The sequence below is a fragment of the Carcharodon carcharias genome, chromosome 1 (assembly GCF_017639515.1).
Source record: "Carcharodon carcharias isolate sCarCar2 chromosome 1, sCarCar2.pri, whole genome shotgun sequence".
NCBI classification, from domain to species: Eukaryota; Metazoa; Chordata; class Chondrichthyes; order Lamniformes; family Lamnidae; genus Carcharodon; species Carcharodon carcharias.
Window position 1 is genome coordinate 34,327,207 of NC_054467.1, and position 21,878 is coordinate 34,349,084.

Below are 21,878 nucleotides of genomic sequence, written 5' to 3' on the forward strand. Positions count from 1 at the left end.
AGAAATCTAAACAGAAAATGAACCAAAATCACATCCTTCCAGAATTAGGCACGATCCTAGGTGAGGATGAAAAGGAATGTTACAGGAAATGGTGCCAATGCTAGTCTACTACACATACAATAACCATTTTGAAATTAAGGACAGATGTGATAACAGATAACTGATCCAAGCCCCACAGCTGTCTCTGATTAACAAGTTTCACTGCATCATGTACATATTCATATTTACAAGCATCTGGTGGAGTGGAAGCATACAGTGACCAGGTTTTTCTGCTAATTTTATCAGCTTAACTTAGCTGAAATCATCCAAAACTGTGTAGAAGACCCTGGAATTTGAAATGCACGTATTAATCGAGTTTCCCAATCTTTAATGCTGGTTTTAAAAAAACCCATTGTGCAGGAAGCTTGATCACCCAAAAGACTGGCCACAATCTAGATCAAAATCATGTACATGGCAAATTCCTGCCAATTGCACCCATTCAAGGAGACTCGTTTTTTTGGCACTCAGGACTGACTAGGCATGTTTTTAAAAATATTGAATTTACTAAAAAAATTGATTAATTAGCATACACTGAAAACTAGTAGATGTTTCTATTTTTGTTAGTAATTTTCAGTGGTTTAAGATCAGGTTATTCACCAATGGAGAAACATTTACTAAAAATACTTACTTTAATACAGACACATTTTCAGCTGCATTAATAAAACTGCACCAGGTTACCGCTTAATTTTTGTATTTAAAATCCATTGTATTTATGTTCTATTATGCTGACCAATTTCACTGATTAAAAATTATATTTGCAATAATGCAAATAATTTCAGAAACTTGAACTGTAAACTAACCAGTTCAAGTTGCAACTATATTACCTACTTGTAGCCAAAGTTGGAAACTACATCACTATGTCCTTGATGGAGGGGAAAGATTTTAAGTCATCTCAATTAACACAACCTAACAAAGATGCAGACTGAGCATTAGATTCAGTCTACTGGAAATTCCATCTGTGTCAGATGTTTTCTTTAATGGCCTCCAACTTGGTATTTGGTTTTCTTGCACCAGCTTTCGTCATCATCCTGTCTGACTTTTCCTTCATGAAAATTCTATTAACTAAAATTTTCTTCCTTCCAATTTCTGCTTCTATTGAACATTTTTAAATATCACCATTTATTAAGTTCATTTAATTTTAACTGCATTAAATCACCAGTGTAGCCCACTGGATTAGGTAACTGCTACTAATTACCAATTTAGGTCAACTGTAAATAACTTCATTGGCTCAGTGGCAATTATACATATAAAGTCTACTCTACCTGATGACATACTAGAGGAGTAACACTGTGCCCTTGTGATCTGTATTGGATATTTGTGATATTGTACATGTACTACAATGTTTTCGAATGTGAACCAAATATTTGGAAAGGAAAATGCTGCAGAGGCTGAAAATCTTAAATAGAAAACAATGGCAGTTCATCAACCTGATTCATCAACTGTCTCTCCACAGATGCTGTCAGATTTTGTTTTTAAAATTTAAATATTTGGTGAGAAAAGGCCAGATTACAAATGTTAAAGTGTGCTTTATTTCACAGTAAGGTGAGCATACAGAACATCCATTATGATTGAATTTAGGAAGCCCTATTTATACAGCTTGTGTATAGAAAACAAAATTTGAAAACTGTTATATCAATCATTGGTCCACTTAAAACAAGATGGTCCATCACTTCTAACACGTTCCCTTCTATGAAAGCTTTTAACTTTCCCTAACAAATTAGATTTTTTTTGCAACCTTCCTAAGTGCCTGTTTTCTATCTCGCTATTCATAACCAGAAAGAGGAAGTGAAGATTATCTAATGTAATGGATGAGGGATTTGATTGCTGTGACAATCACAAATTGGAAAGAATCACTACCAGCTCAATACCATTTTAAACTATCTTTTAGCTCAGCCGCTCTTTCTATTGAAAAAAAATTGTGATACGGAACACCCAACAGTACTTTTTTCCAAATTGTGTAAAAAGTCAAAAGACCTGGAAACGTGAGGGGTCCGCTTTAAGGGGAATTGAGAAAGTAGACTAGAATAAGAGCATCAAAATACAAAGCAATTATTGTATTAAAATAGTCAACTATATACAACACACAGCAATATGATACAAATATATGCATGATTTACATAATTCACAATAATGCAAGGAAAAGATGGGCAAGCCTAGACTCCAGTTTCCACAAGAGACTTAATTTCTGCGCACATTTCTGCCCCCCCGCCCCGCCCCCCCCCGCCATACCAATTATGACCAATATCACACAATACATAAACAATTCATACTATGTCAGCAATTTGTGTTAGTTGCAGCTGATCATCACTTTTCAGCCAAAGGCCAAGGTTGGACCCTGGAGATTAAAAACAAATCAGTAATATTTAATACTTAATGATTTAAAAATCAAAAAAGTATGAGGCAGTACAGTGACCAATTTTCTCAACATGCTTTGCACATGTAAAATACTGGAACACGGGCTGAAAGTGGAACAGAAAAGAGTGACCTGCTTGCTACTGCCTCCACTGTTTCAGTTTGTCGAATCAAGCATCAGATGGCCATTTAGAAGTGCGAAAGGGGCCTTCATGCCCAATCGAAAATCTGAGCCAGGATGTTATGTGGGAGAGGGGTTCTGCTGTTTACAGGAAGTCGGCCATGGCCACAAATTTAAAAGGTCCCTGCCCTCTCAATCTTTGTTTGTTTTTATGGCAGGCTCCAAAAAGTTAAAAATTAGTTGAAAAAAAAACATACAGGCGCTGCCTCTTCCACCAGCAGAATCTGCTGGCTACAGAGCTATGGTTGTGGTGGTAGGCTTTTTCTTCGGCCCATGTGTCACCTTGTCATTGCTTTTGTAAAACACACCCAAACCTTTCCACATCTGGATGCCCAAAAAATGCAGCAGGCAACAAAAAATTGCAGATGATTGGGTTGTTAACAAGCTCAGCAGCTTGTTAATTAGTAATCTCAAAACGGCAGGCGGGTCCGATTTCTATGCCTGCTCACCTTCTGTAATTTCGGACACTGGCATGGTGATGTTATATTACCAACCTGAAATCAGCACGCCCTATTTTACATTTTTGTGGGGAGAATGGTCTACCCAATTTGCAGCTTCAAGGTTTTCATTTTGCACAAGAGTGTTAAAAAAAGAATCCAGGATAAAGGAAGTATGTCACGTAAAGGATTAAGTGAAATTCCCAATTACATTTTGGGAGAAGAAAAGAAAGAAATGTTCCACTAATAATGGATGAAAATGTAAAGCCACAACATGCCACAAATAGACAAATGCTAAAATGGTTGAAATCAGAAGGCATCCACTACAGAAGTATATAAAATATCTATATAAAATTATCTTACAAAAACAGAAGTTCATTTACAAGTTTATATAATTGGTATAAATCCCTTTTATACATAAAGCAGATAAATACAACTCAACAATCTGCCATTTCAACTGTTTTAACACTGCATTGATAGTCACTCAAAAATACTTTTAAATGAGCAATAGAAAAAATAAAAATCTTTCATGTACATTAAGTATTACAAAATATACAAAATATTTACATAATTGGTTCAATATTTACACTTTGCTACATTGAGATCTACCATCTTTGTTTTATAACATTTTTCAGTTTGGGCTTGGTTAGTTATTGTTACTCAGCAACACAAGTTCCAAACTACTTTTAGAAAAGGGTAAACAGCATTACGCAGGATAACAGAAGAGAATATTGCCAAACTTCTGACTTCACATTACAGCAGATGAGCTTGCTTCACTGGATTCTATGTTGGTTTGTTTGATTTGCCAACAATCCAAGGATTGAAGAGAGGCACTGTAGCTTCTCTTTCACATGGTCAGGAATCTTCTCATTTTGCCCATACCTATCAAAACAAAAACATTTTCATTTATCATTGAGATGAGGAAGTGGCTAATCCTGTATAAAATCAATATCAGCTTTAAAAAAAATTAAAAATTGGTACACATTCTGTAATGTTCACCAAGAGATCCAAGTGTGGAGATGAAAGCATAGCAAAGTAGAATTTGCACAAGTTGCTAACAGTACAATGATTGGATATGCAGCTGTTTGTACCAATGGTAAAATGCTAGAATAATAATTACATTTAGAAGCAGATTATGAGTGCAGTGTGACTGCATTATAGAACTATAAATATGAAATAAAACCAGAAAATGAAGGGTACACATCCAAAACACCTCTTTTCAATGATGCTCAACCTATTTATAATTCCAATATTTCTTTTATTTTAGCAGGATTGTTTAACTCAGATTTAAAATTCTAAATAGAAAATTCTCATCCACATTTCCCTTTCAGCGTTTATAGAAATGTCAAGCATTTTGCTATTTAACATGACAGAATTTAAAGTTTATGAAAAATTGAAAATTCTGAATTAGAATTATTCTTCCCACTGCATATATGACTTGTATAATAACTCTGCTTACAGTTAGTTACTAAGAGTTCGCTTTCTCTTTTATAAAATTATAAATTTTTGAATCTCTATTCAATCACAGCTGAGTTTTCAGCAGCCTCATGACCACTTGCAGACTGAATATTTAGGACCTGCTGCAGTGATTTCAGACAAATCCTCCTTTGGAAACATTTTCAAGGTGGCACCTGTATACCTTTGAAGACAATGCCTTAAGTAAATATTCTAAACATGTGTCCCATGAAAGGCATTAGAGGTTTATGAATATTAAGATTCCCAGATGGTTTTTGTTACCTTATAACAGCTAGCCATACACAAGAGGAACTGCAGCCTGATACCTGATTAGAAATGACAGCATTCTAGCAATTAGAGTGCTGTAAAAAGCTATTTGTGATTAGGAAATAAATATATCAGTATTTTATCTCACTATATGTTACTTAAATCCAGTTAGTTATCCATGTTGAGGGGATATCTCAACAGTAATCAGATAAATATATGAGCCAAGTCTTGGTCTGCATCTGTTTTTGTATCATGGATTAGACTAAACTGCATTTCATGTAAATGAGCTTAGATTGAAAAACAGTGGTATGTATATTAAAAAAAAATTACCTGACCGCCTGGCCCTGAGGAGATGTGTAAACAACAGATGCGACTCCAGCTTGCACCAGGAGCTGGGAACCATCATTAAATTGAACCCAGACTTCACCACTGATTAGCTATCAAAGAGTAATAAACATTATTTGTAGACTTAACCACTTCATTCCATCAATTATTTCAAAATCCAGTGCATTAATTGAAACTCTTCTGATGATTCCTATTTTTGTTTAAGACCAAAAACATCTTTCATACTTCCTCATACTTGGTGTTAAAAATGCACATTTCACTCTTCACAGACAGTGCGTATGGATAGCAAAAAGACAGATGGGCTGAAAACAAGGAGCATTATGAAAAACATTTTCAAATAAAGTATCACCTTCAGTAATTGCTTTTTAATATTGAACCTTTCTACTGGTTTAATTAACCTCAGAGACTTATCAGTTTAGCTATTCTTATTCATAGTTCATTCTGGTTTGGCCTCTCAGTCTCTTTTCTCCTACAAGCAACGCGGCACAGGGAAGGTATAAAGTCAAACATGTGACTTTAACTTGATAGTCCCTCTGATAAAGTCCCTGGCTGTAGTTGCTCCCCCACCACATTAAACAAAGGTATCAATGGTTACAAAACCAAGACAATTCTCGCGTTAACATACAGTTCAGTCATGATCTAATTGAATTGAAGAACATGCTTAAGGGCTGGATTCATAAAATCATAAATTTTTAAAATATACTTTTACGGGATGTGGGCATTTTCTGGCAAGGCCTGCATTTGTTGCCCATCCCTAACTGCCCTTGAACTGAGTGGCTTACTAAACTACTTCAGAGGGCAGTTAAGAGTCAACCACATTACTGCGGATATGTAGTCATATGTAGGTCATACCAGGTATGAATGGCAGACTTCCTTCCCTAAAGGCCACTAGTGAACCAGATGACAATCAATGATAGTTTCATGGTCACCATTAATGGGACTAGTTTTCAATTCCAGATTTCATTAACTGAATTTAAATTCCACCAGTTGCTGTGGTGGGATTTGAGCACATGTCCCCAGAGCATTAACATGACACCACCCTCTTCCCCAACTTAAGGCACAGAAGGAACCCATTCATCACACTATGCCCGTGTTCTTTTGAAAAGCAAATACATTTAGTCCTCGATCCTCATGTTTTGTATGTAACCCTGTTAATTCCTCATCAAGTACCTGTAAAACTAATTTCTAAAATTGTTTATGGTCTTCTTTAGTTCCTTTGAAACAGAAACATGCCCATTCTTACCAATGGGGACGACCAACTTAATTAAAGCCCCAAGTACTATTCAGAAGTGGAAAACAGGATAGGATTAGATTTTCTGTTACTTTCCTCCAGACTTAAATTTAATAACCCAAGTGACGCATGTTGAGAACTTTGAGAATAAAGGTTAGAGACAGCACGGTTTTATTTCTCTATAGGAAGAAACAAATCAGTGTTCTTCAGAAAAGAAGGGAGAGAAGAGGGAGAAGGAGCTTGGATCCCACAATAGAAAAACCAAACTAGGACTTTGGATGGATCAGATTTGAAGGACCTAGTAATCTTAAGCTTGCACAATTGCTGGTTTTATTTTCACCCTCTCTTATGCTAACTCAAATTCTCAAAATAATGATAAAAGCAAAATACTGCGGATGTTGGAAATCTAAGACAAAAACAGAAAATGCTGGAAAAACTCAGCAGGTCTAACAGCATCAGTCGGGAGAAAAAAAATAAGCCAATGTTTCGAGTCCGTATGACTCTTCTTCAGAGCTCTGAAGAAGTTATACGGACTCAAAACGTTAACTCTCTTTTTTCTCTCCACAGATGCTGTTAGACCCGCTGAGTTTTTCCAGCATTTTCTGTTTTTTGCCTCAAAATAATGACATTGGCATAAAATTAAAGTGAAGCAGATCACACCTTTTCTCACTCAAATGTTCCCAAGATGGAGCTTTCAGAATTATGGAAAAAAGAATTTGGCTTTTCAAACAGGAAATCCTCCAATTCACTGAGTGGCAGTGAGCCATATCATAAAATTCTACTAGCCTAACAATTACCAAATAATTTGTTCATGGGCATGGTTGTACAAAATATACCTTAGAATTTTGAGATGAATGAATCATTATGCATACCTGGGAAGCCCAGCCAACGTTGGGTACAAATACAGATTTCAGCACCTGTCCTGGACTTGGAGATACCACAGTCTGTGTAGAAGGTGCAGATTTATTTTTAGCAACAGTGGTAGTTGTTAAATTGGAACTTTCATATGAACAAATCTGCAAGGTCAGAAGCAGCAATCAAGTTGTGTTATTCCAATTTGAAAGTAACATTCCTTTTGTAACCAAGTATATACAATAATGTACACAGTATATTAAAAGAATAGACACTCAAGCATTTATGGAACCATACCACACAGCATAGATAAGCAGCTTCTGAAGATGTGGAGAGAAAATTTGAGATTTTATTTTTAAAGTACTGAAAGTAGTAATTATAATAAAAGGAATGAAGTACTCAAGTTAGCATATGTGGCTAAAATGGTGTCATCATTGCCACACCTGTGGTTAGTGTGCAATTTCTATTAAATAGCCCTGCTTTAATTTCATGACAGAAAAGGAAGAAATCAATCATAAAGAAAGATAACTGCAAATAAAGAGAAATCCTGCTTGGGAGGGTGAAGAGGCAAACAAATAAATTGCATGACTGCAGTAAATTCAAAAAGCATCCATAAATCCAAAAACACACCATCCCAACTCTCTAATATTGACTGGTGTGCAAGCATCGGCTATCAAGAGGGCATATTCTATTAGTGCATATCACAACACCAAGGGCTGCCAACAGCATGAAGCCAGCCTATACCGATTTTTTAAAATCGCAATAGAACATGTCTTTACATTTGCCTAAAGCAAAGTAGTTGCTGCTATCTGAAGATCAACCTTACTCCAACACAGGGAGATTGTCTTTTGAACAAGAAGATTTCCCATATCTTATGAATGTGTACCAAGCTAAACAATCTATCCGCATTGACTTTAACCCCTCTTAAAGGCATTTTACACAGCATCCTATCTTGGACGAATGATATATTTATTCTGAAGTTTAAGGTGCATCATTCCGGGCAAAACAGAGCATAACCCACGCTGCACCAAAGGAAATAATGCTAAAAAAGGCATTTTGACAAACTTTCAGATAAAGTGATCTGCAGCATTGTGTTTAAAACTTGGAAAAAAAAGCATGAACTGCTTTATTTAGACGTTAATAAGAATTACTGGAAAACAAATTGATTTCAAAGTAATGCAAATATCAAAAACATCCAAAAAAGTTGATGTCCTAAATGCTATTCCTTGTTGCAATTATATGGAAAAATGTTGGCAATAAGGCATTTTGCTTTCTTATATATAAAATATATAGATTGGTTACTTACAGAGGGACTGCTGCTTGCAGCCTGGCTAGAAGAGATATGCTGGATCAACGGTTGCTCCTCTGCTGCAGATTTTGGGTCCACTGAAGGAGTTGGGGACAGCATTGGATCGATATTGGATGGCCGTCTATCATAAGGAAGCATATAAGGTTATCAGGCAATGAACCATTCAAATAGTCACCGTCAAGCCTCAACAGTGCTTTTAAATTCATTGCATTTTTCCTATTTCCAAACTTGTTCCAAATTGTATACAATGATTCATAAATCAATGTTTTTACCTTCCAATGATTATTGGAAAAAATGACACCCGCTTTTCCTTCCTTTCTTCTTGTACAGCAATAATTGATTCCAGATCAAGGCAAGTCTGATGAGCCTGTTAGATACAAATAGCTAATAATGATCTTGGGATATTTATATTTTAATTTTGAAGTATAACTTTGTTACTCTTACATACTTGTTAAACTTACTTTCCAAATTCAATGAAAGATTCCTGCTTTACATCGCGGTAATTTTCCCAACAATACTCATTATGTCGCGCATTCAGGAATTGGAATCCGAGCATTATTCAGCACCCTACACGCACAATGTCCTCAAAATTAAGTAAATGTAAATGGAATAGTCTAGCCACGGAGTGGCCTTCTTTCCCCAAGGTCAGTGTTTCTGAATTGACTGTCAAAGTGTAGGCTCCCACTCGAAATCAATAAAAGGGACTCCAGAATACAGAAAGAAAATGAGCAGATATCCAAAGTGACAGGTCTCATTATTAAAACAAGGGTGATTCAACAAGGAATTTTTATAATTACTATTGTTTCATTATGTATAGGCTTTGGCATCCATCTCTAGCTACAAGCTGTTGAAAATAAACTTTTTGACTTCAGCAGCATTTAATCCTACTAAGTTAATTTTGAACATTACTCATTTTTACCCTATAGCATGTTGCTTGTGTAGTTTTAGAACTTATGGTAACCACTGACATTGATTCATGATACAAATTAACATATAAATATATATGTGTATTTGGATTGAGTTCAACAGTTACCTTGTATCTTCTGATGCTTATATGTGATTGAAATTGCTTTTTCAAAAATATATTGCTCCATTTCAAACTGTAATCAAAGCTTTGACTCATTTAGGCCAAATCAGGATAGGAGGATAATTTTTAGTTACAGGTCACAAAATGCATTATTATGGATTCTCATAATTACAAATGTCCTAGCTAGGTCAGAATTTATCTGAACTGTATTAAGTCTACTGCAAGAATCCTATGCAAACTTTTTTTTAAAATAACAGAAGAGTATGCATAATTCATGCATTACACAAATACAGAATATTTAACAGTATGAAAGCAGATCAGCCACATCAGGAATAACCTTTTTACCTCGTGTGCATGTTCCACATAAGAATTCACTACTTCACTTGGTCCATTCATTTTTGCTCCTTTGAGTGTGTGTGATTTCCCAGACTTCTCTATGATTCGAAGAAACTCTGATGTCTTGTTAATTTTGGCTCCTGTTAAACAAGTTATCAATGTAGTTAAAAACCCACAAGCTAGTAGCACCAGCATGTTGTTGTACACCATATTTAAGCACTTAAGACTCACCATCATAAAAGCAGACTTCAACATCAGCTTGTGGGCTATTCTCCATCAGCATGCATTTGGCATATTTAGTGTACAGTGTAATCTTTGGGGTTTTGGATCTCACCAAATGGACAAACTTAGATGCATATTGATATTTCTTCCAGTATTTTTCTGAAACCAAATTTGTAACAGTGACAGTAAGATATAAATGAATGAAACACAAGGCCAATTGTTCTTCCTGCAATTTTTTTTAAATACACACATTGAACAGAAGAGTACATCTAAAACAAAAGCAAAACACCTAAAGATGCTACAAATCTAAAACAGAAAATGCTGTAAACACTTAGCAAGTCAGGTAACATCTGGGAAGCGCAAGAGAGTTAATGGGCAGAATTTTAATTGCCAAGCAGAGGCAAGTTCATGCAGGAAGTTAAAGTGCTGAAATTTGGCATCAGGTTGGAAATATGATCCCACCCTATTTCTGGGTTTTTAACTCTGGTGAGTTTGCAGGTGAACAGGAACATTCTATTGAGCTGTCGGTAGGTAATTAAAAATATTTTAATCTCCATTTAACTCACTGTTTAACCCATAATTCTTCAGAGTTCCTGAGCTGTGTAGAATTTGCCAGGGTTAACCAAGCCAGAGGACAGTGGAACTTTGTTGTACAGTCAAACTCATCGGCTGGGAAAGACTTCAAAGAAGTACTGCCTGGGGGCTGGTGCTCACACCACTTCTGAGAATGTAATTTCACTGCTTGACAAGTGTGTTCCAATTTCTTGGAAATTATTCCACCCATTTTAGATTTCACTCATTTTGACCTGTACTTCCCTGCACGATGGGAGCAGTTTACGCAACACTGCTTTGCAGCTCTGATAAGAAACAACAGCAGTGGGAGCAATGCCAGCAGCAGCTGTCTTTTCCTCAAGCACAGGCTGCTCCACAAAAGAGAGGGAATGGACACGGATGCAGCTTGAAGGAGGCAAGGCCTACAGGTGGAGGATACACTCTTGATGTGTGAGCACCAATGCCTCAGGAGGCTGGGGCTTTCACTGAAAGTCATTGCTGATACACGCAGCCTCCTGGAACAAAACAAACTTCCCAATGGACCAGGTAGGCACACATTACCAATGGCTGTCAAAGTGGGTCTCACTGGAGGGCCTTCCTGCAGCTTGCTGCCTCTCCCTGGATTTCTTTAGTCTCAGCCCTTGCAAAGTGAGAAAGAAGAGTGTGTGAGGAATAGATTGTGTGGTGAGGATGGAAGGAAAACATTTTTGGAAGGCAACTATAATGTATGTTGTGAGATATCACAAAGATGAATGTGAGTGTCACATCTGGCGATTCAATTGGATATATGAGGAGATACCTCGAGAAAGAGGAACAAGTGCAGCTGCAAGGTGTGTTGGTCTGAGGATCATTGTGCAGGAGAATGCTGGGAAAGCCAGTGTGGGGTTTGGCATCTGAAAATGAGATGCCACTCACCTTTCCTACCCTCCTGTGTACCTTGAACCTCTAGGGGCACCTCTTTAAAGAACACACTCCTGCTGCTAACTTTCTTGGCCACTTCTATTCATGCCTGCTTCATTTCAGAGCCTGGCTTTTTCCTCCCATTCTTGGGAAACATCAGCACACTTCAGTCCCTCTGTTCCCATAGAAGGACCTCTGGGTTAAGAGTCCAAGACCTGGAGGACAGCCTGCTATGTCTCCTTTCCAGTCTTTCGGTTGATGAAGCCTCAGGAATCAATGTACAATTTTACCATTCTAACCCCAGCTCAGGGTCCCTTAAACCAGATTTCCTTCCTTTGACAGATGCGGAATGTCAACCTACCTGCCCTCTGTCATTGGTTGGGAAATCTGAAAACAGGGTGTTAATGCTATGGCTGAGTTAAAGGGACACAGCAAGGCTATCTTCAATTACAAGCAGGTTCCAAACCACTAAAGCACCACCCCACCCCCAAATAAACTGTTCAGAGGTCTATTAAGGTCAATAACCTTTCAGCAGACTGTGAGGATGTTGGAAATGAACAGCTTTCAAGAAAATACTTGCTTAAAGGCATTTGCTTAAAAGCTGTTCATTTTTAACATTCAGTTCTGATAAATTATCAAATCAAAATGTTTACCCTCATCACAGAACGCTGCCTGATTGTCTCATTTCTAGTACTTCCTGTTTTTAATCAGAGTACATTTACCCTTAAGGCTTTCAGGTAAAATAATCATCCATTAAGAGCTGTGGTAAGTTGTACTTTGTAATGCATTTGGGTGAACTACCATATCATAAACATCTCATTATAAAAATAAAAAATGTTTGATTAATCATGTCATCGCAAGATTGTGTGCAATATACAGTGACAAGATTCAAACAAATACTCAACAGGAAGGGAAAAATAGACCCACGTTTTAAATTTTAAAATCAAAGCTGTGTGTAAACAAAATTCCAAGCTGATGACCTGAACAGAGCTGGCACTTTTCTCATTTTAAAACAGAACTGAGTCCTAGAACTCAGCTCGCACAAAGTTACATATACCCATTCTGCCCTGTTACTCACAATGGAATATATCCAGGCCAAAGATTCTCCAAATAGACAGCTTCAGACGCTGTCTATAGTATTGAAAAATCAAATAATTCTCAAAATCTAATATAAGATTCCCCAATAAATTAATTTCCTATAGTAATTTAAGCTTAAAAATATATTAACACATGAATTACATGAAGTGTTCATGCACTATAAGAATGGTTGTTTCCAATTATTAAAAAGTTATTTTTGATCAGTTTAAGTGTGTATTTCTGATCAAGTTACTCCCTTTTCCTTATCACTACCCATCTCAATAGTTGGATTTTAAAATGAGTGAAAACAAATTCTGCTCCACTATAGTTCTGTTTGCTACCTGGGCCCACAAAATTGTTAATATTTCCATTTAAATTATTGGAACTAAAATAAAACACTAAGTTTTTTAATTCTTATTTATGCTTCCTTTTAAAATTGATTTTTATAACCAATCATTTTAAAATTTTAAAGCATTAATTTGGACCGTGACAACAATAGCCAGGCATATTTAACAAATCGGTGTACATTTCTGTTTATTGGGTAACTGGAATGTGATATTTATACATAATGTACATCAACAAGACAAAAATGCTCAATTAAGCCAACTAACTTATGCTCTAAATAATTTCTTGCAACCAAAGCTAGATATCCTGGCAGTCTTCCATAACATTAAAAATATATGAAAACTCAAGAAAATGTTATCTTCAACAAGGAAAAGCATTGCCTATTAATAATGGATACCTGGCAAGTTGTCAAAACTGTAAACAAATACATCTTCTGGTGGAGGTGGAGGTCTGTCTTCTAATGGGAAGCCTCTTCCCTCATTTGGGTGATAAATATGGATCTGTGAAGAGTAAATGTCAAACACATGAAACAGTGTAATTTTGTGGGTAATGCCTAGTGTAATGTATCATAACATTAACTTTACTTCAGTGAAACCTTGAGTGAAATCTAGATATTGTTGCTAAAGTGACGCAAGTGATTTACAAAATATTTTTCTTCTAGATTAGTTGACCAATTTGAATATAGTTACTGGGATGCATTAGAATATGACATATAGAAACTATAAGTATTGGCAGAAGTTATCAAAACAACCTGTGTTTAGAAGAAGTCCTCCTACACCCCACATACAGACATTCCCATTTGTACAAAAGAAAACAAAGATCCAAGCCATTGAAGCAAATATCAAAATTTTTAAATAACCTACCGTGCTTCCATCAGAAGATATTCTAAGTACCTCCTTTACATGCTCTTGAACGCTGCTTCCTTTTAGAAGTTCCATACATACTTCTTCTGAGTCGAGAATACTCACCTGAAGAACAAGTTTAATTATGTATAGCAATATGTTAGAAATAGAGATATTCAAACATCGAATAATTTATTGCACAAAAACAGGACATTCGGACCAACTGGTCTGTGTAGGTGTTTATACTCAAGTGTCCTCCCATTTTATCTACTAATTTCTATTTTTAAGCATATCCTTCTTATTCTCTTTTCTGCCATGTACTACTTTTGTTTCGGTTTGAAAGCATCACAGCTATTTAACTCAACCACTTCCTGTGGTGGCAAGTTTCACATTCTAACCATGCACTAACTGAAGAATTCTCTTCTCATTTCCATATTAGATTTAGTAATCCCCATCTTTAGTAATACCCATTTTGTATTTATGGCCCCAAGTTTTTGATATTCCCATAAGTGTAAACATTCTCTTCATAGCTACCCTGTTTAGCCCATTCATAAAGATTTCAATCAGATCATGGCCAAAGAAAAGCTCTGATCTGTTCACTCTTTCTGGATAGCTGCAACTTCTCAGTTCTAATACAATCCTTAGAAATCTTGTTTGTACCTACTTTGGGGCTTCTATGATTTTTTAAAATAGTATGGAGGCCAGAATTGTGCACAGTATTCTGAGGATGGCCTGACCAAGCCGTCATACAAGAATAACATAATTTCACTGCTTTCGAATTCTATACCCTGAGAAATATATCTGTAGTTTTGAGGTACTGGAAAAGCACATGCTACAGGATGAAAATACAATGGAAACATACAATGGATTAATTTAATCTTGTGAGAATGCCTTTTTCCCTCAACCATACTATATCATTAATGTGATAGGCCAGTTGGATCAGTGGATGACAGCAAATAACCAAACAGTGAAATTAGAACGGAGTTGCAGCAACAATAATATTGGCAGGTTAGGCGATAGCTGGGAGACTGTAATTTTACATTTTAAAAAAAATTGCGAATGAGTTCAGCTATATGAATAAAATTAATTCATTAAATAATTATAACATAACATTCTACCAGCTGAGCTGTTGGGAATCCAAATTCTGTGCGTAACTCGGCAAAAACAATTATGGATGGAGAACAAATGAAAGAATAAAAATACATTTCAGAAGATCCCAGGTTCAAAATGTTGCCTCATTCATACAACAGTAGTTTGCATGTTCAAATCCCTCTAATATAGTACCAAAGTGCTGCACTGTAAGGGGCAGCATCTTTCAAATGAGATATTAAACCAAGACCCCGCCTGCCAGGTGGATGTAAAAGATCTCATGGCATTATTCAAAGAGTTCCTTGAAATCTTGGCCAATATTTATACCTCAACCAACATCATTAAAACAGATTATCTATTCATTATCATATTGCTGTGTGCAAATTGGCTGCCACATTTCCCTAAGTTACAGCACTAACTATGCTTGAAAAGTACTTCATAGACTATAACCTCCTTTTTGACAGTCTTATCTCATGAAAGGTCTGTTATAATTGTAAGACTTATTTTCTTTTCAACCTCATTTGAAATTCAAAGGGAATAAGTTTACTGTTAAAAGTCAGTTAGTGTTTTATTTGATAAGTACAGCGCTTGATCCTTAAAAGGTATATACTGGACCTGTATTACCCATTGACACAACCATTTTCTGTTGTCAGTCTCTGCTTCATCCTGTTAAGTGGTTAGCCTAACCAAAATATAAGGTCTTAAACAATATGATATTATTCCTTTTCAATCTTTATCATATTATGACCACTGTTTGATAAATGTTCCCTATGAGATTTACTAATTCTGGCTCATTAATTAGTACTAAATCTAGTACGGTCTGCCCACTTGTTGGTGCTAGGAAAGGGTTCCAGAAGGTGGTTTTAGAAGAACATGTTGATGGGATTAGATGATGGGTGAGAGGAGGTTCATGTGGAGCTTCAACACCAGCATGGATCAGCTGGGCCAAATGGCTTATTTTGTGCTGTAAATATTGTAAGTGCAGAAAACACTCTGGAATGTACTCAAGAAATTCACTACCTTTCTAACTCAAGATACTCTGTTTTTGCCTAATCCATTTGAAAATTAAAGTCCCCTTTAAACAAGGCTGCTTTTGATACAAGACTCTCTAATTGGAGAGTCAAGATATTGTCATTTCATTGTTGCTAAGAGACGCCTGTAGGCTACTCCCATTACAGTTTTAAGTCCTCTCATTCCTTAATTCTAACTGTAGAGATTTCTTTCCTTGACCTATATTCTGAGGAGTTAGTAGTGTATCTTAGATTTGCAAGGAAAAAACCGATCTGTATGGCAGGGACATAAACAAATTTTAACGAATACAGTATATTCTTTTGTTCCCATGCAAATGATTCTATTTTTGTTCCTCTTTACAGGTCTCCAGGACACAGTAAACCAGAAGATATGCTTCCAACTGTTAAAATTGTCTCCAGTCAGCCACTAAAATGAGACTCCTTTGTGGTCTCAAGTCTGCCCTACTGAGACTCCTCCAAGTATAGCATGGCACTACACTAATATGTTGCACTGTCACACGGCGTGGTGAATGGCTTCTAATAAAGCCATTGTGGAAGGAATTAAATAATACTAACACAACATTAGAAAGTATGGGTCATTTGCTCTCCTTAACAGCAAAAGCTTAAATAGCGGAGAAAACTGTACTGTCTACACTAGTGTGATTTTCTATACAGTGAAAAATATAAGCTCAAACTGATAGAGAACACATTTCATTGAAAGATTCAAATCCTCCAACATTTGAATTCTTTCTTGCTCATTATAGTAGAAATAAAGGGTTTACCTTTTTATTACCCAACACAAAATTGAACATGTCATTTGCTCACTTCACGTGCTCAATCACCTGTCCAAAAATACATCTATGCTTTGCAAAAACACTCCCCTCCACCTGACTGAAAAGGTTTTCACTTTGAAGGACCTTGCTATCACAACTTCATTGAGAATGACTGCATCAGTATCCTAGCTTTGACAGAAACTTGACTCATGGCAGTGGCAGTTTATTGAAGTTTCAGGCCTTCCATGCTCAAGCCACCACAATACGGGCAGTGTGGCCCATATCATCAATTAACATCTTGTGCCTCTTCCACAACTTCCCTTTTGAGCAACTTGCATTATCCCTTTCATTGGTCTTTAAAATCCTTGTCTGTCTCTAACCAAGATATCTACCCTTACTGTCTGCACTGAGTAACTGATAGTCACTTCAGATTGCCTTGCCTTCACCCTAAATTTGGGGACCACCTACCCTCCCTATGCCCCTTTCATCCATTTACTTGCTCCTACCCATTTTTATGTTTACCTCCTACCCATATTTATTACCTGCTCAACCTTGCCATCTTCCATGGCTTCTCTGGTCCCATGGTCACCATTACAAATTCATTTTCAATCAGTCCCTTCTGTGTTTCCTACCAATATCTCCCTACCATAGCACACTTCTTTGTCTCCATCCATGAGAAAAAACACTCCCCAAATCACTTAGCTGTATTTTCTAAGTCCCAGTTGTCAATCTTTTGGCCCTCCATTCAACACACTATATCGTCAACCATCAATCTACTTAACCACCCTCATGCCCACTTTTGATGCTCCAGAAAAATCTTTATGCTCACCGATTCTGGTCAAGCATCATGCTAAGGAGTCCAAGAGGGACCAACTTGAGAAAAATCAAGCACACAACTGGTTCAGTCATCTGTAAGATTTAGCTGGACCTCTCCATATCTGCCAAAAGCAAAAGTTACTCCAGAATTATCCTGAAGCAAAGGAATTCTCAGCATCTTTTCTCCACCACCAACCATTTCTTTAAGTCCTTCTCCATACCCTCTCTAATTAGTATGAGGAGCCCATGGACTATTGCCATAAAGATAAAAAATCTATTCATCTGCTTGCCTTCCTTTCTTTTGCCAAGCCAAGACTTCCCCAGTTTTCCCTCATGTCCTCTGAACTGCTCATCTTATTCACAAGACCCAATTCATATTCCCTTAACTTCATTCCCATTAAATTGCTGACCACCCAACTTTCCTCCCTGCCCCTATACTAGTTAACTAGAAAGATTTCCTTTCAAATCGAATCATCACCCCCTCCTGAAAAACCCTGCTCAATTCCTCTGCCCTAGCAAATTAAAGCCCCATCACCAACCTCCCTGTCCTCTTCAAAATTCCTAAACATGTTGTCACCTCCCAAATTTATACCCAATTTCTTGTAACTCATGTCGGAATTTCACCAGTCAGGTTTCTGCCCATGTCATAGCATAAAAAGTCTGAAACATACTTACAAATGACATCTTCTCTGACTATGCTGCTTTACACCTCTAACCCTGCCACAGACTTCAACATAGTCATGATACCATTTTCATCCTACACCTTGCCTCCATTGCCCAGCTCATTGGGATTGTCCTCACTTGGTTTTACTCTTACTTATTTAAGCAAACCCAACAAATCTCCAGTGATCAGTTCATTTCCCACGCTGCAAAGTTACCTCTGGAGTCTAAAGATGTGTCCCTTATATTTATTCTATATGCTTTCTTCTAGTGGCCACCCACAGATGTACGGTTAATTTTCACATATAGATTGATGACACCGAGCTCTATTTCTTCATCTATTTCAACCTTCCACTGCTTGTCAGGTTCCCAGTCTTCAATAAGCTGCAATTTCCTTCCATTAAACATTGAGAAGACCCAAGCCACAAGCTCAGTGTGTCAAAGATTCCAGTTCCTTCCTCAGCCACTGATGCAAACCAAATTAGACTGTTCATGATCTTGGTGTTTTAGTTGACCCCAAGCTTTTCTTCTGAATGCATATTCTTGATGACATCCATCAGCTGCCAAAACACCTATCTATATCTTTGTTATCTGCAAACTTTAATGCTCTCCTGGCTGATTTCCCTTTCTCTTGACTGCATGAAGTTCAACTCATCCAAATCTCTGCTATCTTTATCTTATCCTGTAACAAGTCCAACTTGCCAATCACTCCTATCCTTGCTGGCCTACTTTAGCTTCTGGTTCTTTCAATCCCCAGTGTCCAAGCACAGTATCAGCTTTGGCTCGGTAGTCGCGCACTCACCTCCGAGTCAGCAGGTTGTGGGTCCAAGTCCCACTCAAGAGACTTGAGCACAAAAATTCAAGCCAACACTCCATTGCAGTACTGAGGTAGTGTTGCACAGTCAGAGTCACCGTCTTTTTATTGCTAAGTTAATTCAAGGCCCTCTCGAGTATATGTAAAAGATCCTATGGCACTATTTGGAAGAGCAGGGGAGTTATTTTTGGTGTTTAAGTCAATATTTATCTCTCAACCAGCATCACCAAAGCATTCTCACATTGCTCTTTGTAGGACCTTGCTGAGTACAAATTGGTTAGAGTGTTTTCTGCATTGCAACAGTGACTGCAGCCTAAGTGTAAAAGACTCTCGGGAGCTTAGATTGTGAAAGATACTAGGAAAACGTCCAACACCTCAAATTTAAAATTCCAAAGCTGATGCTCAAATGTCTTCATGGCTAAAACAGCTGAGGATTACTGATTATAAACACCTTGAATTTTTTCAGCTAGAAACCGAAACAACAATTTTGTGTAGCTTTTCCTTTTCAAAAAAGTCAAGTCCCTCATCAAGTTTGATAAAATTCACTAAAAGTCATAACAATTAGTCATTGTTCTGGTACAGAAAGTTTAGGGATGCTTCCTGTTATAAGTTTAGGGGGTCTTGTCTTTGAGACATTGCAGTCTTAATGTGTTTAGGAGCACTATGCAGTATCTAGCTTTACAAAAGCATTATTCAGGGGTGAACAAATAATTTCTGTTTACATTTAATTTCAGTTTATATGAGATTAGGGCTGAACTTGCTACCTGTCTTCTCTTGAGCCATCAGGCATGGATGGCCAACTGCCCTTCATCCAGTTCCTGAGCTTTACTATCCAGGACTGAGACACCTTAAAGTCATTTGAGATGGGACTTGCCACAGCCTCTAGAGTCCACTGGTGCTTGGAGCCAATCTGGCAAGCCATCCATCTGAAATTGCTTTTGTATCTGGTGTTTCTTCAGGCACGGGAGCCCTCAGTTAATGACTTCTGCAGCTGTTGTGATGGACCAAAAACGTTAGTTCTGCACCACGCTGCCCTGACATCATCTTCCCCAAGCTGTATGTCCATAACCCAACTCAGTATCTATGTCATTACTTATTTAGACACTATAAAGTTCTCCCCCCAGGTTGCCTATCATATGAACTTGGATATATAATGCCATTCCTTCATCATTGCTGGGACAAAACCATGGAACTCCCTAGCTGACAACCCTGTAGGTATACCTTCACCAGATGGATTGCAGTAGTTCAAGAAATTGGCTCGCCATCATCTTCTCTAGGGTACCTACCTAATGATGGGCAATAAATGTTGGCATTGCCTGTCTTACATATCCAAAAATGAATTCAAAACACAGCAAGGACAAAAAGTTCTATGATGCTGGCACAGCTGACATATTCATCTAAACTCTGACCATAGGTGCCTCTAGTCACCTAGTCACTGAAGGCAAGGAAATTTGTCCTTTGCAAATATGAGAGAAAATACCATTGTGTAATTTATTGTTGAGAAAGCCAGGCTAATATCTGAGTCATTATGTACCTTGTAATCCCTTCACTTCTGTTCCATTCGCCACAACCAAGTGAAAGTAAAAGCAGTCAACCTATGTCCATGATTACCACATACCATTGCAAACCAATCATTGCATATCTTAGTTTCTTTGGATTGAGTCACAGGATTTCCTAGTGACAAGCAATAGTTTACTTTTTTGCCGATCTAATCAACAGTCTTTTCATCTGCACTCTCACCCAGCAGGAGCTATTTGACCTGGTGAGCTGTTCATCCATGGTATGACGTAAGATACCTGGTCTTCCACTTATGTAACTACTCACGAGGCCATAAAGTGATCAGTGTGCATAATAGCTGTTCAAATTTTTGCATCCCAAAAAAGCAGATTCTTAAATTAGCTGAAACTATTTCCATAAATTCATCCTTTAACACATCAAAAGGCAGTTTATTAGCCTGGTAATGTTCTCTCTCCCTGTCAACTTCATGCCCACTATTTCTCCTGCTCACTGGCCTCAAATCCATATTATCCCTTCTTCCCAAAATCTGCATTGCACTTGAGGTCTAATTGAAAATCATGCACTTTCAGCTAAAACTCTTTCTTTTTCAGCCACTAATCTCACTATCACAAGCTTGATCTCCTTTCATTTTAAATTACCTGAATCATGAGTCAGCTCAGTATCCCAGAGGCTGCCTGAATTGTTACAAAATTAGAGTATTGCCTTAGGTAGTCACTTGGGTGCAACGGTTTTGTTTTGCCTGGCCTAGCTCAGGGATGTAGAGGCTAATTATATTGTGCCAAGTGCTGTCTTTCTTGAGGTCAATCAGGCCTAGGATTTTCTGATGTGGACGGCATTTTAATATACTAAGCAGTACTTTTATCCACTATTAACCTATGTTTCTGCTTACTATCAAATCAAGAAATTTCTCTACAATTTCTACAGCAAATACATTTATCGGTAATAAATTGAAGTTGTAATCCTTACCACTGCATTTTTGGTTTTCTGACGGATTGCTTTAAGTCTGTGGGCCCTCAACGGTGACACCAACTCTTGTAATGTCCTCATCTGATTCTCAGTAGGTCGTCTTTCCTCTTGTATGAAGCTGTGTTGTTTCAAAACTTGACGACAGTTATACTGTATGTCTGCTTGCCTGTCATCCCCTTTTGCAGAACCCCATCCAGATGGTAAAAAAATCCCATCACATTTCTGAACTCCAATCTGTTTTTTGCAGCAGTTCTCTTCATAAAAAGCATCACTTTTTATTTTGTTGCTCGGATTTTTTTCCCACGCATTTGCTGATACTACTTCATTCATAATCTGCTGCTTTCTTCCAATGTGGAAACTTCCACTAGGGCTACTTGTGGCACTAACATCCACTGTATTTTTGAATGGAGCTAGAAGATAAAATGATTCATATGTTAAACTTAAATGAATAAATCTTAATCTA

The 21,878-nt window shown here is 37.3% G+C and overlaps 1 protein-coding gene across 1 annotated transcript in view; it reads right to left on the minus strand.

Annotated features, from left to right (window-relative positions):
• Positions 1–3,349: 3,349 nt before the first annotated feature.
• Positions 3,350–21,878, minus strand: part of plk4 (polo-like kinase 4 (Drosophila)) — a 39,678-nt gene continuing 21,149 nt past the window's right edge. Inside the window, exons 7-16 of the mRNA XM_041202043.1 lie at positions 21,416–21,825; positions 13,791–13,895; positions 13,325–13,427; positions 10,063–10,212; positions 9,841–9,971; positions 8,741–8,835; positions 8,466–8,589; positions 7,180–7,251; positions 5,062–5,168; positions 3,350–3,891 (exon numbers count right to left, since the gene is read on the minus strand). Coding sequence (XP_041057977.1) covers positions 3,783–3,891; positions 5,062–5,168; positions 7,180–7,251; positions 8,466–8,589; positions 8,741–8,835; positions 9,841–9,971; positions 10,063–10,212; positions 13,325–13,427; positions 13,791–13,895; positions 21,416–21,825 — 1,406 coding nt within the window. The 3' untranslated portion in view covers positions 3,350–3,782. The remainder of the gene's footprint in view (positions 3,892–5,061; positions 5,169–7,179; positions 7,252–8,465; positions 8,590–8,740; positions 8,836–9,840; positions 9,972–10,062; positions 10,213–13,324; positions 13,428–13,790; positions 13,896–21,415; positions 21,826–21,878) is intronic.